The 20,428-nt window shown below is 36.3% G+C and overlaps 1 protein-coding gene across 1 annotated transcript in view; it reads right to left on the reverse strand.

Annotated features, from left to right (window-relative positions):
• The window catches only part of LOC306662459 (disintegrin and metalloproteinase domain-containing protein 18-like), a gene marked incomplete at both ends in the record, with an annotated part of 161,443 nt that overhangs the window by 123,905 nt on the left and 17,110 nt on the right, over positions 1-20,428 (reverse strand). The window contains 4 exons of the mRNA XM_079142167.1: positions 13,198-13,375; positions 14,330-14,406; positions 14,899-14,977; positions 17,185-17,240. Coding sequence (XP_078998293.1) covers positions 13,198-13,375; positions 14,330-14,406; positions 14,899-14,977; positions 17,185-17,240 — 390 coding nt within the window. The remainder of the gene's footprint in view (positions 1-13,197; positions 13,376-14,329; positions 14,407-14,898; positions 14,978-17,184; positions 17,241-20,428) is intronic.

The raw sequence follows: 20,428 nt of genomic DNA on the forward strand, positions 1-20,428 counted from the left end.
TTTCTTATTATTATTATTTAAACAAATGGGATACATGTTGTTTCTCTATTTGTACATGGAGTCAAAGCATACCATTTGTGTAATCATAAATTTACATAGGGCAATGTTGTTTGATTCATTCTGTTATTTTTTTTTTCTCTTCCCCACCACCAACTCTTTTCCCTCTATACAGTCCTTCCTTCCTCCATTCTTACCACCCTCCTTATCACTAACCCTAAACCAAACCCTAACCCTAACGCTAACCCACCCTACCCCCCACTATATGTCCTCATCCACTTATCAGTGAGATCATTCGTCCTTTGGTTTTTTGAGATTGGCTTATCTCACTTAGCATGATATTCTCCAATTTCATCCATTTGCCTGCAAATGCCATAATTTTATCATTCTTTATGGCAGAGTAATATTCCATTGTATATATATGCCACGGTTTATTTACCCATTCATCAACTGAAGGGCATCCAGGTTGGTTCCACAATCTGGCTATGGTGAATTGAGCAGCTATGAACATTGATGTGGCTGTATCTCTGTAGTATGCTGATTTTAAGTCCTTTGGGTATAGGCCAAGGAGTGGGATAGCTGGGTCAAATGGTGGTTCCATTCCAAGATTTCTGAGGAATCTCCACACTGCTTTCCAGAGTGGCTGCACTAGTTTGCAACCCCACCAGCCATGTATGACTGTACCTTTTTCCCCACATTCTCGCCAACACCTATTGTTGCTTGTGTTCTTGATAATTGCCATTCTAATTGGGGTGAGATGAAATCATAGGGTAGTTTTGATTTGCACTTATTACTAGAGATGTTGAACATTTTTTCATATATCTGTTGATTGCTTGTACATCGTCTTCTGTGAAGGTCTGTTCATTTCCTGAACCCATTTGTTGATTGGGTTATTTGTATTCTTGGTGTAGAGTTTTTTGAGTTCTTTATATATTCTGAAAATTAGTGCTCTATCTGAAGTATGAGTGGCAAAGATATTCTCCCACTCTGTAGACTCTCTCTTCACATTACTGATAGTTTCCTTTGCGGAGAGAAAGCTTTTGTAGTTTTAATCTATCTCAGTTGTTAATTCTTCCTTTTATTTCTTGTGCTATGGGAGTCCTGTTAAAGAAGTCTGATCCTAAGCCAACAAGTTGAAGGTTTGGACCTACTTTTTCTTCTATAAGATGCAGGGTCTCTGGTCTGATTCTGAGGTTCTTGATCCATTTTGAGTTTAGTTTTGTGCAGGGTGAGAGATAGGGGTTTAGTTTCATTCTGTTGCATATGGATTTCCAGTTTTCCCAGCACCATTTGCTGAAGAGGCTATCTTTTTTCCATTGCATATTTTTGGCCCCTTTGTCTAGTATGAGAAAATTGTATTTATTTGGGTTTGTGTCCATGTCCTCTATTCTGTACCGTTGAAATACCTGTCTATTTTGTTAGACAAATGCCGTTTTCGTTACTATTGCTTTGTAATAGAGTTGAAGATCTGGTATTGCGATACCCCCTGCTTCGCTCTTTCTACTGAGGATTGCTTTAGCTATTCTGGGTTTCTTATTCTTCCAGATGAATTTCATAATTGCTTGCTCTATTTCTGTAAGGTACATCATTGGGATTTTAATTGGAATTGCATTAAATCTGTATCGCACTTTAGGTAGTATGGCCATTTTGACAATATTAATTCTGCCTATCCAAGAACATGGGAGATCTTTCCATTTTCTAAGGTGTTCTTTAATTTCTTTCTTTAGTGTTCTGTAGGTCTCATTGTAGAGGTCTTTCACCTCTTTTGTGAGATTGACTCCCAAGTATTTTATTTTTTTTGATGCTAGTGTGAATGGGGTAGTTTTCCTAATTTCTCTTTCTGAAGATTCATCACTTATGTATAAAAATGCATTGGATTTATGAGCATTGATCTTGTAACCTGCTACTTTACTGAATTCACTTATGAGTTCTAAGAGTTATCTGGTGGAATATCCAGGTTCCTCTAAATACATAATCATGTCATCAGCGAACAGGGATAGTTTGAGTTCTTCTTTTCCAATTCGTATTCCTTTAATTTCTTTGGTTTGTCTAATTGCTCTGGCTACAGTCTCAAGAACGATGCTGAATAGAAGTGGTGAAAGAGGGCATCCCTGCCTTGTTCCAATTTTTAAGGGGAATGCTTCCAGTTTTTCACCATTTAGAATGATATTGACCATGGGCTTAGTGTAGATGGCCTTTACAATGTTAAGGAATGTTCCCACTACCCCAATTTTTTCTAGTGTTTTGAGCATGAAGGGATGCTGTATTTTATCGAATGCTTTTTCTACATCTATTGAAATAGTCATGTGATTCTTAACTTTTAGTCTGTTGATATGGTGAGTGACATTTATTGATTTCCGGATGTTGAACCAACCTTGCATCCCTGGGATGAAACCCACTTGATCATGGTGCACTATCTTTTTAATATGTTTTTGTATGCAATTTGCTAAAATTTTGTTGAGAATTTTTGCATCGATGTTCATTAAGGATATTGGTCTGAAATTTTCTTTCCTCCATGTGTCTGTGTCTGGTTTAGGTATCAGGGTGATATTGGCTTCATAGAATGAGTTTGGGAGGGTTCCCTCCTCTTCTATTTCATGAAATACTTTGAGGAGTATTGGAATGAGCTCTTCTTTAAAGGTTTTGTAGAACTCGGCTGAGAACCCATCTGGTCCTGGACTTTTCTTTGTTGGTAGGCTTTTGATGACTTCTTCTATTTCATTGCTTGAAATTGATTTATTTAAGTTGTGTATGTCCTCCTGGTTCAGTTTAGGTAATTCATATGTCTCTAGAAACTTGTTGATGTCTTCGAGGTTTTCTGTTTTGTTGGAGTATAGATTTTCAAAATAGCTTCTAATTATGTTTTGTATTTCATTCGTGTCTGTTGTGATATTTCCTTGTTCATTCTGAATTTTACTAATTTGAGTTTTCTCCCTCTTTCTCTTTGTTAGTGTAGCTAAGGGTTTATCAATTTTGTTTATTTTTTCAAAAAACCAGCTATTTATTTTGTTAATTTTTCCGATTGTTTCTTTTGTTTCAATTTCGTTGATTTCGGCTCTGATTTTAACTATTTCCTGTCTTCTACTACTTTTGGTGTTGGTCTGCTTTTCTTTTTGTAGGGCTTTGAGTTGTAATGTTAAGTCGTTGATTTGTTGATTTCTACTTCTTTGTTGAATGCACCCCATGAAATAAATCTTCCTCTAAGTACTGCTTTCATAGTGTCCCAGAGATTTTGATATGATGTGTCTTTGTTCTCGTTTACTTCTAAGAATTTTTTTATTTCCCTCCTGATGTTATCCATTCATCATATAATAGTGTATTATTTAATCTCCAGGCATTGGAGAAGTTTCTGTTTTTTATTCTGTCATTTATTTCTAATTTCAATCCATTATGATCTGATAGAATACAAGGTAGTATCTCTATCTCTCTTGTATTTGCTAACAGTAGCTTTGTGGCATAAGACATGGTCTATTTTAGAGAAGGATCCATGTGCTGCTGAGAAGAAAGTGTATTCCTTCTTTGTTGGATGGTATATTCTATATAAGTCGGTTAAGTCTAAATTGTTGATTGTGTTATTGAGATCTATGGTTTGTTTATTCAATTTTTGTTTGGAAGATTTATCCAGTGGTGACAGAGGCATTTTAAAATCACCTAGTATTATTGTGTTGTGGTCTATTTGATTTCTGGAATTGAAAAGGATTTGTTTGATGTACATGGATGACCCAATGTTTGGGGCATAGATATTTATGATTGTTATGTCTTGCTGATTTATGCTTCCCTTAAGCAGTATGTAATGTCCTTCTTTATCCCGTCTGACTAGTTTTGGCTTGAAGTCCACATTATCTGAAACGAGGATGGATACTCCAGCTTTTTTGCTATGTCCATGTGCATGGTATGTTTTTTCCCATCCTTTCACCTTTTGTCTATAGGTATCTCTTTCTATGAGATGAATCTCTTGCAGGCAGCATATTGTTGCATTTTTCTTTTTAATCCAATCTGCCAGTCTATGTCTTTTGATTGATGAGTTCAGGCCATTAACATTCAGGGTTATTATTGTGATATGATTTGTATTCCCAGTCATTTGACTCATTTTTGTTTTTTGACATGATTTGGTTTCTCCTTTATTTGGCTATTCCTTTAGGCTAGTTCCTCCCATTGCTGATTTGCATGGTTGTTTTTCATCTCTTCCTCATGGAATATTTTGCTGAGAATGTTCTGTAATGCCAGCTTTCTTTTTGTAAATTCCTTTAGCTTTTGTTTATCATGTAAGGATCTTATTTTGTCGTCAAATCTGAAAGTAAATTTTGCTGGGTATAAGATTCTTGGTTGGCATCCGTTTTTTTTTCAGAGCTTGAAAAATGTTGTTCCAGGCCCTTCTAGCTTTTAGGGTCTGGGTTGAAAAATCTTTTGATATCCATATTGGTTTCTCCCTGAATGTAATTTGGTTCTTTTCTCTTGCTGCCTTCAAAATTCTGTCTTTATTTTGTATGTTAGGTATTTTCATTATAATGTGCCTTGGTGTGGGTCTGTTGTAATTTTGTATATTTGGAGTCCTATAAGCCTCTTGTACTTGGTTTTTCATTTCATTCTTCATATTTGGGAAATTTTCTGATATTATTTCATTTTACAGATTGTTCATTCCTTTGGTTTGTTTCTCTGTGCCTTCCTCAATCCCAATAATTCTTAAATTTGGCCTTTACATGATATCCCATGATTCTTGTAGATTCTGTTCATGATTTCTTACCATCTTCTCTGTTTGGTCAACTTTGTTTTCAAGATTAAACATTTTGTCTTCAATATCTGAGGTTCTGTCTTCCAGGTGTTCTATCCTATTGGTTATGCTTTTTTTGGAGTTTTTAACTTGGTTTATTATTGCCTTCATTTCAAGGATTTCTGTTTGGTTTTTTTTTTTCAGTATCTCTAACTCTTTATTGAAATGATCTCTTGCTTCCCATATTTGCTCTTTTAACTGTTGATTGGTGCGATCATTTAATGCCTGCATTTGCTCTTTTATCTCCTCGTTTGCTTTCCTGATTTTTAATTATGTACATTCTGAACTCCCTTTCTGACATTTCTTCTTCTGTGCTGTCATTGGGTTTTATTGATATAGTATCTAGGTTTTTTTGGAACATTTTCTTCCCTTGTTTTCTCATATTGGTCAGATGTCAGTGGGACTCTGAGATATGCAGATTTCCTCTGTTGGCTTATAGTGTCCCTGTAGATTTCCAGTGTATCACCTCCCAGCCTTCAGTAGCCTGAAGTCTTGGAGTAACTTGATAATGCAGTGCTTCTGAAGAAAGCTGCCCCTAGCCTGCTACTGGTTCCAGGGCTTGGAGCTGGCTCTGTGTGGAAAGGCTCTCACTGTGCGGGCCTGCTCCAAGAAGCTGGCTGTGTGGGAGGAGCCCACTGCCGGGGTGCGCAGGGCTGCCTGGGGAAGACTCTAGCTGCCCTGCCCTACTCTAATAAGCCCCCCTATCCGGGCCTGCCACCCAGGCCGAGCTTCACCAGGTGGGGGAGACTCCCCCTTGGGCCTATTTTAGTCTGAGTCTCTCAATGCCTCCCCTTCTTCAATCCTGGGTTCTGGAGCGACTAGAAATGCAGTCACCCTCTAGTCTGCCATCTCGAATCACCCCATGGAAAAAGCCTGCAGCCAGAGGGGCAGGGTCGCCTAGAGATGTCTCTGCATGCCCTGCCCTGGTCCCAGAGGCTGCTTGCGGGTTGGAGCTCTCCGCTGGCTCGGGGATTTGTGGCTGGCTCTGTGTAGAAAGGCTCTCACTGGGTGGTCTGCTCTGAGAAGCTGGAGAAGCTGGCTGGTGGGAGGAGCCCACTGCCAGAGTGCTCAGGGCTGCCTGGGGAGGACACTAGCTGCCCTGCCCTACTCTGATAAGCCGCTCGTATCCGAGCCTGCCGCCCGGGTCGAGCTTCACCAGGTGGGGGAGACTCACCCCGTGGCTCTATTTTAGTCCAAGTCTCTCAATGCCTCCCCTTCTTGAATCCTGGGTTCTGGAGCGAATGGAGGTGCAGTCACCCTCTAGTCCGCCATCTTGGATCGCTGTTCATGATTTCTTGTTTGAACCTTTTGTAACTTCCTTAAACAGCTGTCAGATAGTCCAACTTTTATGTCATTTCATTCTTGGCATTTGCTGATTATCTTCTCATTCAAGTAAAAGCATCGATGGTTCATGGTGTCAAAAGCATCTTTCTATTGTTTCCTGGGTGCAGTTAGTACATAATGAGTCTCTGGATTTTGCTGAAATGGTTTGGCATAACTTCTCTGATGCTGTACTGGTGAAGATGCGTGGTTGCTGCCTCATTACTGCCAGCTGACTCAGCCTCCATGGATGCCTGATGATACTACCTAGCTAGAAGGGGGCTCATGACTGTCTCTACTACCCATACTTCACTAATACTTCTGGGAAGTGGGGCTTGTTACCTATAAGAAGTGGCAAAAATCAGTGGTTTCTACTCAGCTTTCTGTCTACCCCAGAGTAGGGCGAGGAAGTACATGCTCCCTATGTGGCTTCCAGTGACACTACAGACAAGGGGCACTACTGCCATCAAGCAGAATCAACCCAGCCCTGTACCTAACCTTCTGTGATACTATTTGTGCATAGATAAGTGAACCTCTTTGCATGCAAGTGAAAATTCAAGTTTCCCCACTTGGCCATTGCTGAAAGAAGTGAATTGGAGGGAGGCACAATTTTTCTTCAGCATTCTATGGAGTAGGGTAGTTATTGTTTGGAGGCTTGGATTTTGCTGTGTTGCCACTTTTCCAGTACTTTTGCCAAAGAGAGCAAATTTTTCTTTGCAATTTTTGTTTTCACTAACTGACATTTGAAAGTTGTGGGCTTCTCCTGCATCCAGAGTAAGAGAGGGGAAAAAAAGTGAAAACAAAAGCAGACAGCTTACCACTGTCATATTGTTTCTTGCATATAGAAGTGTCTAGCTTGTCTGCTTCATGGTATTCAGCTTTGGAGTTCTCAGTTGTCTAGCATAAGAATGTCTAGGATTTTTTAAGTTATGGGGAAAATAAGAGATGGTGTGTCTATCTTGTCCATATCATAGTCCTTGAAATATTAGATTATTTGATGAAGATTCTAAATGATTATTGAAATTAATTTTGAATTTAAAGTACCTGATAATAACTGACATAAAACTGATATTAACTTTCATGTTCATTTCTTTTTCAGCTAATAGTCATAATGCATTAAGAACTATACCCACAGTCTTTTTCCACTCAAGACTGAATTTGAACAATGAGCAAACTGAAAAATAATTGATATGCATAAAAAGTCTTGACTAAATTAGTGATATGAAAAAGACCCCTCTAAAACTCTATAAATTCAACTATCATCTTTAGGCAAAGAATTAAAAAAATTCCAAGGTAAAGTATATATACATGCTTCTTTAGCATAGTTTTGATTTGTGATCTTCATGTTGTCATGTAGATCACACTGGCTTCCATGATGGATAGTGAGTGCTGACAGACACATACAAGTTGCACAGCTATCATCAAATTTCTTGAGAAACTGAATTATACCAGGCATTTTGCTTTCATTTTAATTTTTAGCTCACTGCTGCCAAAAAATAATAGTAATAATCCTTTCTTGTTTCTAATTTCAGATCAGGGACATAAAAGACTGGAAAGAACATTGCTTCCACATATACAACAGAGCAAAGCCTGAAGAAACCAAGTGTTAGTGATTTCTTTCAATACTGGGAATTAAACCCAAGGTTCTCTACTACTAAGCTTTATCCCTAGCCCTCTTAATTTTGGTATTTTTGTTTTGTTTTGTTTTGTTTTTTAATTTCGAGACAGGGTCTTACTCAGTTGCTGAGGCTGGCCTTGAACTTGTTATCTTCCTGCCTCAGGTTCTCTAGTAGCTGCAATTACAGGCCCAGCCATGTTAGTGATTTTTATCGAATCTACTAAAGAGCTGAAATTGAAGATAAAGCCATTAACCTACATGTGTAGAGAGAAATGCCCCTGCCAATGCAGGTTGTTACAAGAACCAAACACTTACATACTTGCTGCTCAGGACACTAAGTGCTTTGTAAGTTGATAAATTTACCAGGTAGAAATTGGGGCTGAATTTCTAAAGCCCAGGCTTGTGCAAACCTAAATGTCTGTGAATCATGAAGATAATTGGTTTCTTAGTTTCTTACAGATTTATTTTTTCCTGCAGGAATTCCACAGGCTACTAACAATAAAGACTGGAAAAACTGGAAAAGATTTCATCATGGTGCTGGCTGCAAAGGGAGAACATCAAAAACTGCCCAAATCTATGTCCTCCACATAAAAAATTTCCTTAAAATACAAAAGAATTAATCACCAAAGGAAAGGGCTAAGAGGTTTGTAACCTGAAGATATTGGTGAAACCCATTATAGGGGAACAGGAAAAATGTTTTACCTTAAAAGGGAGGAAAAGGAGTACTTTCTAGATCCAGCATTACAGCTGAGAAGGAGGACAGGGATATTTGTAGATTACATCCCCCAGACCAAAATTCACGATGCTTGCCTAGTACTGAGCTTCAATCATAACATAAGAAACTACCTGTGTTCTCTGCCTCATTCCAAGCCCCCGTTCTATGCTCAGATATATAAAGAAAAAACACAGTAAATGTAAGAACCCAGAAACCACTCTGGACACGGGAACTCACAAAAGAGGGTTTATTAAGCAAACAGAGTGTCTCCCTGCAGGGTAAGAGAGAAAATGAGAGGAAAAGAGAGAGTGCACACAAGAGAGAGTGTGAAAAGGAAGGAGGAGAGAGAAAGCGAAGTGAGTAGGATAGAGAAAGCATGAAAGTGAGGAGAAGAGAAAATGGCAGGGAGCTATCCTTAAGCAGTGAAATTGCGCGGGTTAACAGGACCAATAACGAAGAAGGATACTTGCAAGCTGACTGATGAACCAATAGCTAGCTAGGATGTTCAAACTGACAAGAAGTTGGGAGGCGGGAAAATGACTGCAGCAGAAAGGGCAGGGGAGCAGCTTTATATTATATTACAGTAAAGATAGCTGAAATTCCTAGAAGATTAATTTTGTCTGCAAAAGCACATAACAAAGCCAAGTAGAGAAACCCAAGACAAGCAAGAAGCAGGCAACTTGGTAGCAAATTGTTGCTCACTGTAAGCGAGATAACACTAAAGAAATGTGAAGAAGCCTCTGGTACCATGGAGTAGCTGCATCAACAAAGATCGAATATCCCCACTATCTTACTAGATAACAATACTTTCAAACTAATGTCCTAGACAAGAAGAAAAGTGTACTCATCTCCAGTCCAAAAAAGTATTGTCAGTAATTCAGTCAGTGCTTGTCAGTGCTTCTTTATTTAATTGCCTAGTTTTTAGAAGACAAAAAAATGAGGATGATTACAGATAAGAAAAAGCATAATCCGAAAGATATAATAATCATAAAAAACAAACTGACAGATGACACAGTTGTTGAACCTATTGGAAATGGGATTTAAAACAATTGAAATTAATATTTTAGATGGTCTAGTAGAAAAGACTACACAACATGCAAGATCAGATATTCAAATTGAATACCAAATACCATCAGGAAGCAGTTGGACATGAGCAGTGGGTCAGGGGTTTAAGACAATGCTTAAAACTGAACAAATCAGTTAATCAAGAGCCCTGCCTCAGTAGTACCACAAGATTTGACAAAATAGCTATTTCAAGACCCTTGCCTAATCTCAGTCCTATAAACCATTCCTCTTACAACAGGAGGAAGATAAACTCAGGAGGTAAGAACCAAAGGGCGAGGGTGTGCTTGCTCAAAAGGACCTAATTGCTTAAATATCTAAACAAGACCCTGCTCAAACATCACAGACCAGAGATTCCCAGACTTAGGAAAGAAGAATGATTCTGACCAGAGCTTACTAAGCATAAGTTCTATAAAACAAACTCTAGTTGGGACCTGCAATCTGGATCAGGATGACCAAGAGTTGCCCTTAGGTTGTTTGCATATGATATATTAGATTTATGATATCACAGTTATAACTTTTCTCACCCTCCTTATGGGTTTCACTTAAATACTTATGGGTAAAAGTACACATAGTAAAGGCACAGAAATCGAACATAGTCTATCAGTCCAGAGCTGGGAGGTAATACTTGAGCAGCACCTTCTGAAAACCTCCCCTAAAACTCCAGTAAAACTGAAGAACAAAGGAGAAAATCCTTGTTCTCCTCTTTAAGATGACCCACCCTGTCTCTTGGGGGTGACTTTTGTGCCTTCTTCCTTAATAAATCTTTCTATACTTTTACTACATTTTATGTCTTGCCTGAAATCATCTCTTACAAGAACGCAAGAGCCAGGAAAATGATGCAAATCTCTGATAATAATACTTTCACCACAACCACCCAATAAAGAAAGGAGTATGCCTTTTCCTTATGTGTCTATAAATGGTACTTTCTCATTGAAGAACCTTACATTCTGTTTTTATAAAGATGTGTTGGTTACCTTACAATTAGAAAGGATCTAGAAAATAAAAGGGGTTCTCTGTTCTTGCTTCTGAATCTTATCTGTTATCACAATTTTCTCAGAAACTGCTAGACAAAACTGATGAGAATCTGAAAGCAAATAGTGGAAGTTTACCAATAATTAAAATTAATATATCACTTATAATAAAGTTTAAAAATTACAAGGAAAATAGAACGGTGTGTTAACAAGTACAAACTACAAATTCCATGTAAGGGCAAAAGATGTAGAATACAAGTTTTGAAGAACACAAATAAAACTAGTAGACATTTGTGGAATCCTATTTGACACACTGAGTAATACAGAGAGAAGTGACTTAAGCCATTGTCAGACATGGTGAGGTTCAATTAATCAATATCAAAATATCAAAAGTATATCTAGAAAAATTTCAACACACGTATACTTCTAAATGTCCCATGGGTTAATGGAGGAATTAGAAAACACAATACAATAAAACATTATAAGTACACATCACATAGAATTCATGAAATAGTGAACTATCTATAAGGGACTCCAAAGATTCAAATATAAAACCAAGAGAACTGACAATAATTATTAAAACTCAACATTTTCAGAACTCTAAATTGACCACCACATTACAGAATTCTAGAAAGTGGGCTTTCTTTTTCCTTCCTTTCTTTTTTTTTTTTTCAAGAAATGGGCCAATCTAGGTAAAAGCAGTATCTTTGTAGAATTTGAATTTGTCCCCATAAGTTGAAAATAATTAGCCCATATTTGCCATGAACACCAGCAGACTGGCAATAAATTTTAAAAAGCAGAATGCGGCTGGGACATTTTGCAAATCTCATTCCCAGAGAGTTGTCAAGATCAATCTAAAACATGCCCATATTTGACTGAAATGATACCTCACTCAATGTTAAAAGCCTTTTTCTCCAAAGATATCTAGTGAAATCAATTACAGGCATGCAATTATGTTTAGGAAAGACTTGAAAGAATCCTAAACTCTTGGATTTTATGCAAATCTTGAGATTTTATGCAAACAGGAAGTAAAATAAAAGGCAGAGTTATTAAGTATCTGGCTCAGTGATGAGGGCCTGTCCTGAGGGCACATGGAGGCCCATTACCGTGCAGAAGGGGGACTTCGGTGTCTAGGTGTCTAAAGTCTCTAGACTTTAGAGAACAAGTTCAGAAAATTCACAAGGTAAACAACAACACATACCCACATACCAAAAAAAAAAAAAAAAAAAAAAATTTGGGACAGGACAGGAGGGAGAACTTTATTTCTAGAAGTACCATTATTTGGAGTGTCCAGTTTCTGATTTAAAAAAGAGGGAGAGAAAGACATAAAAGAATGAACCCATTGTGGCCTAGACACAGGAAAAAAAAAAAATCAATAGACATGTCATTGCTGAAGACTAGATGTTGATGATGAAGATACTAGAAAAATACTTCAGCTGTTTTAAATAAATTTAACCAGCAAAAGGAAATCATGTATAAATAACCAACGGAAAGTAGTATAATGATATCTTCTTAGAAGATATCAATAAACATAGAAATGACAAAAAATTATGCATTTGAAAACTACAGTAACTGAAATTAATTAATGTATGAGGAACTAAATATTTATTGGAGAGGCACAAGAAATGATGGCAGACAGAAGAAAGATCAGTGAACTTGGAAACAAACCAGTTGAGATTACATAGTCTGAGGAACAGAAAGAAAAAAAGAAGGGAGAAAAATGAACAGAGACTCAGAAACCTGTGAGACACTACCAAGCATTTTATATACACACAACATATACATACGTAATGAGAATACCAGGAGACGGGAGTTAAAAGGGCAGGAAAATATTTGTAGAATATTTCCAAATATGATAAATAAACAAATATAAATTCACACATTCAGGAAGCTCTATGAACTCCAAGTAGTGTAAACATAAAGAAACCTACTCAGACACATTGTAAGCAAACAGTCACAAAGTAACTCTAATAGTCTTAAAAGAAACAACAGGGAGGCACATCATCCTATACAAGGAAGCTTCAATAAAATTAACAACTGATTTTTCATCCGACATCATCAAGGCCAAAAAGTGGTGAACCAAATACATTGTGCTGAAAGAAAATGTAAACCAAAAATTCCATAAAAAAGAGAGTTGAATAATATACAAATGATTGCCTGTTTCAGAAATATTTGTTCAGGTAGCATGTACAGTTGCATGTCAGAATACTAAAAGCAATTTTACCAGGTTATTGGAAGTAATAGTGAATTTTTTATTCTTGTAATGTTCAATTTATTTTAATAATAATTTTTTTTTTTTTGAGCCTGAGGTGGTGGTGCATGCCTGTAATCTCAGCAACTCAGGAGGCTGAGGCAGGAGAATACCGAGTTCAAAGACAGCCTCAGCAGATTGGAGGCATTTAGCAACTCAGCAAGACCTTGTGTTTAACTAAAACATAGAAAATGGACTGGGGATGTTGCTTAGTGGTTAAGCACCCCTGTGTTATAAATAAATAAATAGATAAATATTGTCTTTGAAAAAACAGAAAATCAAGAAATTTTGAATAATATATCAAGAAATGATACAATATAATTTTTCCAGACATTTTATATGAAATCTGCATATTTTATTTCAAGGTGTAGAAAGTAGAAATAAAAAGTAAAAGCTCTACTCAGCAGCAAAATAGTTTCCTTTCAGGATTAAAAATATTCTATAAAGTAATGTCCTAGTATTTCATAACATCAGAATCCCAATAGTTACCTGTGAACTTAAATGAACTTTGTAGAACTGGTCTTTCTGCCAAATATGGCTGTAATTATCTGCTAAGGTCAGTACATCTGGACTGCCATTTTTCACTTGATAAATTATGTGCTCAAATCTTGCTGAAGATTCTAGTGGCTCAATTCCATAGCTGATATTTTCAAACTGCAGAAATCCTCTGAATAAAAGTAATAATTATAAAAATCTTGCAAATGAGCCCATCAAAGCTATAATCTGAAATGTTATGAGAAATAAAAAATAATCATAGTAAAGCACATGTTTTAAATAGACTTTCTTTTCCTCTTTGCTTTTTGCAATCTACTACTAGTTAACAGATACCATATCTGCTTTGATTTTGCTCACATTTTAAGGAAGTAAACTTTTGAAGAATATTTTATAATTTCTGGATAACTGTATTCATTCAAGATATATTAACTAGAGTTAAATCCTGCCAGTAATCAAGATGTTCATTGATAATTTCAAGAAAAAAATTCTTATTCTTACACATATCAAAGTAATGAATATCAAACATGCAGACCAGATAGCTGAAGAGTTGTATATCTATGAAAATCATGTTCAGAGGATGCCCGCTTTTTTGAACTGACATAAGCAAATACTAGAAATCAGGTGGTTAACATGAAAAAGAAGTTAGGGAGACCCTATTCTTTTTCTCTACTCTAGAACCTTCTTCCTCTGGTAAAAATATAAGTAAGTTTCCCACCATCAGTGATGAAAATCACCTATTTGTGCCTTTTTCCTATCAAGAATCTTCTTGTTAACTTATATATGATAATAAAGTGAAATCATATTGTACACAGCTATTATATTTAAATAACTAAGGATATTTTTCATAGCTGACGTAATGATAGAGATTGCAACAATAACATTTAAAGGAACATTCTAAAGTTTATACATTTCTGCCCAGTATCCTGGAAATGTCTCCATTCAGGACTACCTGGACTGACAGCATTTGATTGAACACTTAGGTACAGGTATTAACATTAAGACAAATGAAAGATCATGATAAAAGAAACTCAGATTTTTCCTGATTTGTGTCTGCTAGCCACTAAGTTTCATTTTAAAGTGAAATCCTATTTCTTTGAAGTACAAATATTCTCTAAGATGCTATAACCTGAGGCCAGAGCAGACACTGAGTGTCACAAGAGAATTTGGAGATTCTGCAACATATCCTTGGTAATGGCAATGCATCTGAAAAAGAGGATGAACAGTTAAAAACATGAATTCTTTCTGAATAAAATAATGTACTATCAAACATTTCAGAAGACTAAAGAATTAAAAGATTTGATAATAAGAGCATGAATTATATAGAATTATTAATGTAAATGCTTAGGTAAAAAGGTATTTGACAACTATCTTCACTTCATACCACCTGGGTACCCATGAGTGTTTCTTTGTATCTGGGTTACATCTTTATTATATGCCATTTCCATGTACAACTGTAAACTGTTTAACAGGTCAGAGTTATACAGAATAAAACATTTGTATTAAACTATCAATATAGGACTGGGTATGCAGCTCAGTGGTAGAGTGCTTGTCTAACAGGTACATGGATGGCCCTGGGTTCAGTTCCTAGCACCAGGAAAAAGAAAACTGTCAACACAGAACAGGATATCCTAAACAGGATGTATGTTCAACAGAAACATATGATGATACTACATGTCTAAGACATCTGACTCTTACCATAAAATATGAAGACTCAGATTGCAAAGATCCAGTTTCACTATATGTATAAACCAAAAAATTCTGGGATAGGAATGAGCTAAAAACAAATTAGCAAATAAAGTTTAAGTTACAAATTCAGTACAAATATACACATTAAAATAATAAGCATAAAACTTGAGTGTAAAATTTTCATATAATAACAAAATTTGATTAATTTTAGTGTAGCATCATAGTTGAAACTCATAAAACTGGGAACCATAGTGTCAGGCTTTCTGAACCCTGGAATGGACTGTGACTCCTCTATTTATTTTCATTTGTGCCTGAATATGTTTTCTTTCAACAATATTTATTACTGTATCTATTTATGACAGGCCCTCTTATGCATGCTGGGATGCAGTTGTAAACAAAAGATCAAATCTCTGGTCATGACAGTCAGAGACACATACTTCTAGCATGTTAGATGACAATAAGGAAGGCCTGGGTGCTGTGGGGTGGTTAAAAATGTACATAAGATTGGCATGGAAAGGCTTTCTGAAAAGATGATTACACATGTGAAGAACAAGCTATGTGGGCTTTTATAAAAATGTTATTCCAGACAGAGTTAAGATGTAATGCAAGGACCTAGAGGCAGAGATATGCTTACATATACAAAGAACAAATATGGGTACTGAATCTGATACAGTGTGGAAAGAAGACAGATAATAGGATGATGTAGTGTCACAGTGATGAGAAGGCTTTAGAGAGTTTGAGCAGAGGAAGACAGCAGGCAGAGCAACATTGTAATGGAGTCAGACTAAATGCTATGTTGAAAATAATCTGCATGGCAAGATACACAGAAGCAGGGAGACCAGCTAGAAAGCTACTACTGTTACCTAGTCCAGACATGATGGTGGCTTCAACAAGGAGGGTAGTGTGAAGGTTCTGTGCTGGGTATACTTTGAGATCACATAGGGTTAAATAGCTCACTGAACCCAAGGGAAAATAAAAGAAAAAAGATGTCCAGGATTGACTACAAGGTGGTATTTTTTTTTTAATTCTTCCTTTATATTTCTTTCTTTTTTTTTATGAGAAACTGGAATAGATGAGTGGTCATTCATTGAGATGATCATGAGAAATATAAATTTGGGAAGAGGAAAAGAAATTCATTTCCAAAATGTTACTGATGTGAATCCTAGTAAACACTCATTATCAAATAGTCAAATAAATGAATATGGTGTCCACAGGAGAAGGGTAAGTCAGGCATATAAATCTGGGCACACTCAACACACAGGTGGTATTTAAAGTCGCAAGATTGAATTAAATAACTAAGTGATTGAATGTAGATTTTTTTAAAAATTCAAATATATTACCCTGAAGTATTCTAAGATTGGACAGATGAGAAGGAATCTACAGAAGAGACAGAGCCACAGACAGATAGAAGGAATAATAACCATAGGAGGAGTCAAACAAGGGCCAAAAGTTTGTGGTATTTTGGAAGATGAGTGAGGAAAGTATTCTGTGAAAGAAACACTGACCAAATCTGTCAACTGGTTGAGAAAAATGAAGACTAAGAACTATAAAAAACATGAATAATACTGATAATCTTAACAAATATTTATATAAGAATAATAGTAAATATGTAACAAAAAATAGACATTTTAAAAGTACAGACAGAGTAGTGGCTATTTGACTCTATTTATATGAACTATTGAGAAAATACAAATCAGGTTACAGAAAAGACTGATTGCTTCCTGGAGTTATGGGTGGGACCAAAGATTAAGGGAATTGATGTTAGGGCTTTTACAAGGGGAAAGAGATATCCTAAGACTGATATAGAGCTCATGACTGCAACACTATATAACATTTTTAAAATTATTGAATTATTGTATTCCTTGGAGAATTTTATAAAAATGTATTCAAAAAGGTTGCTAAAAAAGAAATATGTATCTGATTAACACATAATAAAAAGCATGCTACTATTTGAGCTTCCAACAAACAATGGACAAGTTAACAAAGTCTGTTTTCATATATGAAATAATTTCCATTACATAACATTCTTGGATTCAACAGCTTATACTTAATTAAAGATTTATAAGCATGCAGCTTATTTCTTAATTTAAACATACAAAACTGGAAAAATAAAATGAATGGCCCTCACAAAGACAATATTCAAAAGCTAATAATGAATCCTAATTTGAAGAGCAAATTGACAAATAACTCTATATTGTATTGCATTTCTGAATTTAAATAATGTGCAACAACTTTAGGAAAGTAAAATCTAAGCACAAAGCTTCCCTTTCCTGTAAAGAAAAAATTGTATCTTACTGTTTTCTAAGGTGCAGGGTATATGGTTTTCCATCAATTGAAATGATATAAATCACCTAAAATAAATCAAATGAATAAAGGCAATTTAGTAAATCAGAAGTACACAAAATAAAACAGTATTTTTTTCACCAATCAAAATGACTGATTCAATAGATTTAAAATTAACATATTTCTTGGAATGTATAATACTAACCAGTAAGAACTTAATAGCAATAAATTAAGGAACATTATGATTAAAGTGTAGGGATGACTTTTGGAAAACAAAGTGGAACATAGTTTGAAAAAATACAAAATCTTAATGTGATTAATAATACAATAATTGTTTCTATCTCGAAATATACACATTTTAAGTCAATATAAATGACACAGAACTGCAGGCTCACATTACACATCAGATACAATGAACCAATAAGACATGTATACTCAGAGACATTTAACAACTCTTAAAACAAAAATCTATGAGGAAAGCAGACCTGAGAGACTGTGCAGACAAGAAGCCAGTGAAGACTGGCACAGCTCCAGGGATAAGAGTTCTAAAATACCAGAGATTGAGTGATAACAGTCTTCATCATCCTAATATGATGCATTAGTATTCAGGAACAGGAGTAACTGTGGAATTTGAATAACTGGACCACCTCCACAAATTCAGACAGACATCCTTCCGAGCAATGCTACAATTTATTTACAAGACAAAAAAATTTTTAAAGGAGATCTTCAATTTGAAGCTGGAACAGAGTCTGTAAACTTGGCAGAAATAAAAACTGGCCAGTGCTGCTTATAATAGGAAACACCTGGACAGTACGAGCACTTGGGCTAAGATCAGCTACAAATAACCCAGACCTGAGGCAAAACTTACCCTATTACTTCCCTAAAAGTCAGTGTCTTGGGTTTTCATTACTATAACAGACACCTGAGATAATCAGTTTGTGAAAAGGAAAGGTTTATTTTGACTCACAGTTTTAGAGATTTCAGTCTATGGTAGGTTAACCTTCTGCTTTTAGGGCTGTGTCAAGGCAGAACATCATGACAGGATTGGGAGGTAGAGGATGTTGCTCACCTCACCGCAGCCAGGAAGTAAAGAGAGAAACAGGAAATATCCGCCCCCCACCCCCAATATCCCTTCCAAGGACACATACCCAGTGACCTTACTTGCTCCGACTAGGCCCCACCTAGTTAAAGGCTTAAAGGTTCCAACACTTCCTAACAGAGCCAAGGGCTGAGAACCAACAGTTTAACGTACCAGTGGTGTTTATGGGGCATTACAAATCTAACCATTGCAGTAAGCTATTACAGCAGATCTAATGCATAATTCCAAACTGAATGCAAAACAGAGAATGTGACACTATATTGAGTACAATGGCAAGTATACACACACACACAAAAAAAAAAAAGAAAAGAAAAGAAACAGCCTGTTTAACCTCTTAGTAATGTATACACCAAGATAAAAAGACAGCAAATCTAACAAATTAAGGAAATGACACTGAAAGAATGAACATTTTTTTAAGCTGTCTGTTTTATCTCAACTCCCTAAGGTTTCCCTCCCAGTAATGGGAACAAAGCCCTTAAAGCTGTTCTCTGTTCCCAAACAGAGAGTAAAAGAGTAAATTGAGCCTGATAGCCAGATAGTGCTCAAACAGTAGGATTACCAGAAACTATTGACCAGAATCTACAGCCTGTTGTAAAACATTGTGAAACATTTTGTCAGCATACCCAGACCCCCTTTGAAATTTCCTGGCAGCTTTGTTCCCCCTTTTCCCCCTTTCATGTGTGACCCCTCCCGATGTGTGGTTTCTGCCTTTATAAACCTACAAGATTTTCTGCTAGGGACTCGACTCCTCGAGTTGGGTCCCAGCGCGCTGGAATAAACACCTCTTGCGGTTTGCATCAAGTGACGCCTCCTGCGGTTGATTGGGGTTGCCGTCCATCCATGGGACAGAGTTGGGGTTTCCTTTTTGGGGACCTTACAACACCAGAGAAAACAGCGAAATATGATCTTGGTGTAACTGTAGCTAATATTTGTAGAAAAGTAAGAGTGAGTATTACATTTAAAGAGTAGTCATGAGATGTAATACAATATTATTTCTAAAATTTTCTAATGCTTAATGAGGGTTTATAATAGTTATTGTACAATCCCAAGCACTGTATGTATTTTTAAAACATTTTTATCCTCAAAACCCCCATAATTTTCACACTCAGAGATTTAGGTAAGTAACTCTCCTAAGCTGAAATATCTCATTATTAGGACTTGACAGACCATGTGCTTGACCACTGCATTATACTGCTAGCATATGAAGAACATCAGACAGTTCTTACTGAGGGAAGCACAATTATGGAAATGAACCATCTGCAGATCAAATGGAGAAAAGTATATTTCTTGATTTTTAAGTAAACTATTATCCTAAATAATAGAGTGGATATAACTTAGGGATAAACTGATAATACTAGCAAAGCTAAGAAAGGTTCTGGAAATTAAATATGAAATGATGTAAAATATAAATTAATTACTCCCCAATTAAAAGACATTAATGGACTAGACAAATTTAAAAACAAAACTATATACTGTCAACAAGAGATTCATTTTAGCTCTAGTGACACTCAAAGACTGAAAATGAAAGTATGAAAAAAGATATCACATAAATATGGGAGCTTAAAGATAACAGGAGTTCTTCAAGACTTCTAAAAAATCAGGAGTGACCACACTTAGACCTCAGGTCAAAAACTGTCACAAGAGACAGAGAAGGGCATTATATAACAACAAAAAGAACAATTTATCAGACAGATTTAATAACTCTCTGTTTGACAAACAGTACAGCTCCCTGATATCTGAAGAAAATGACAACTAAAGGGTGGAGACACTACAATAGTAGGAGATGTTAATACTCAGCTTTCAGGTATGGAAAAACAACCAGAAAGATTCATAAGGGAACAGAGAGATTGAACAGCAATACAAACCAATTTAACTTACAGACACATTCAGAGCACTCCACCTATAAACATAGAATACAGTCTTTTCAAGGACACATGGAGCCACATGCAGGGGTGCACTCCTGTAATCCCAGAGTCTGGCAAGGCAGGAGGATGGGAAGTTCAAAGCCAGTCTCAGCAACTTAGCAAGGCTCTAAACAACTTAGCAAGACCCTGTCTCAAAATAAAAAATAAAAAGAGCTGAGGATGTGGCTTAGTGGTTAAGCACCCCTGAGTTCAAACCCTGGAGCAGGCACACTTGCACAAAGAAAACATGGAA

Source organism: Sciurus vulgaris (assembly GCF_902686455.1).
Source record: "Sciurus vulgaris genome assembly, chromosome: 5".
NCBI classification, from domain to species: Eukaryota; Metazoa; Chordata; class Mammalia; order Rodentia; family Sciuridae; genus Sciurus; species Sciurus vulgaris.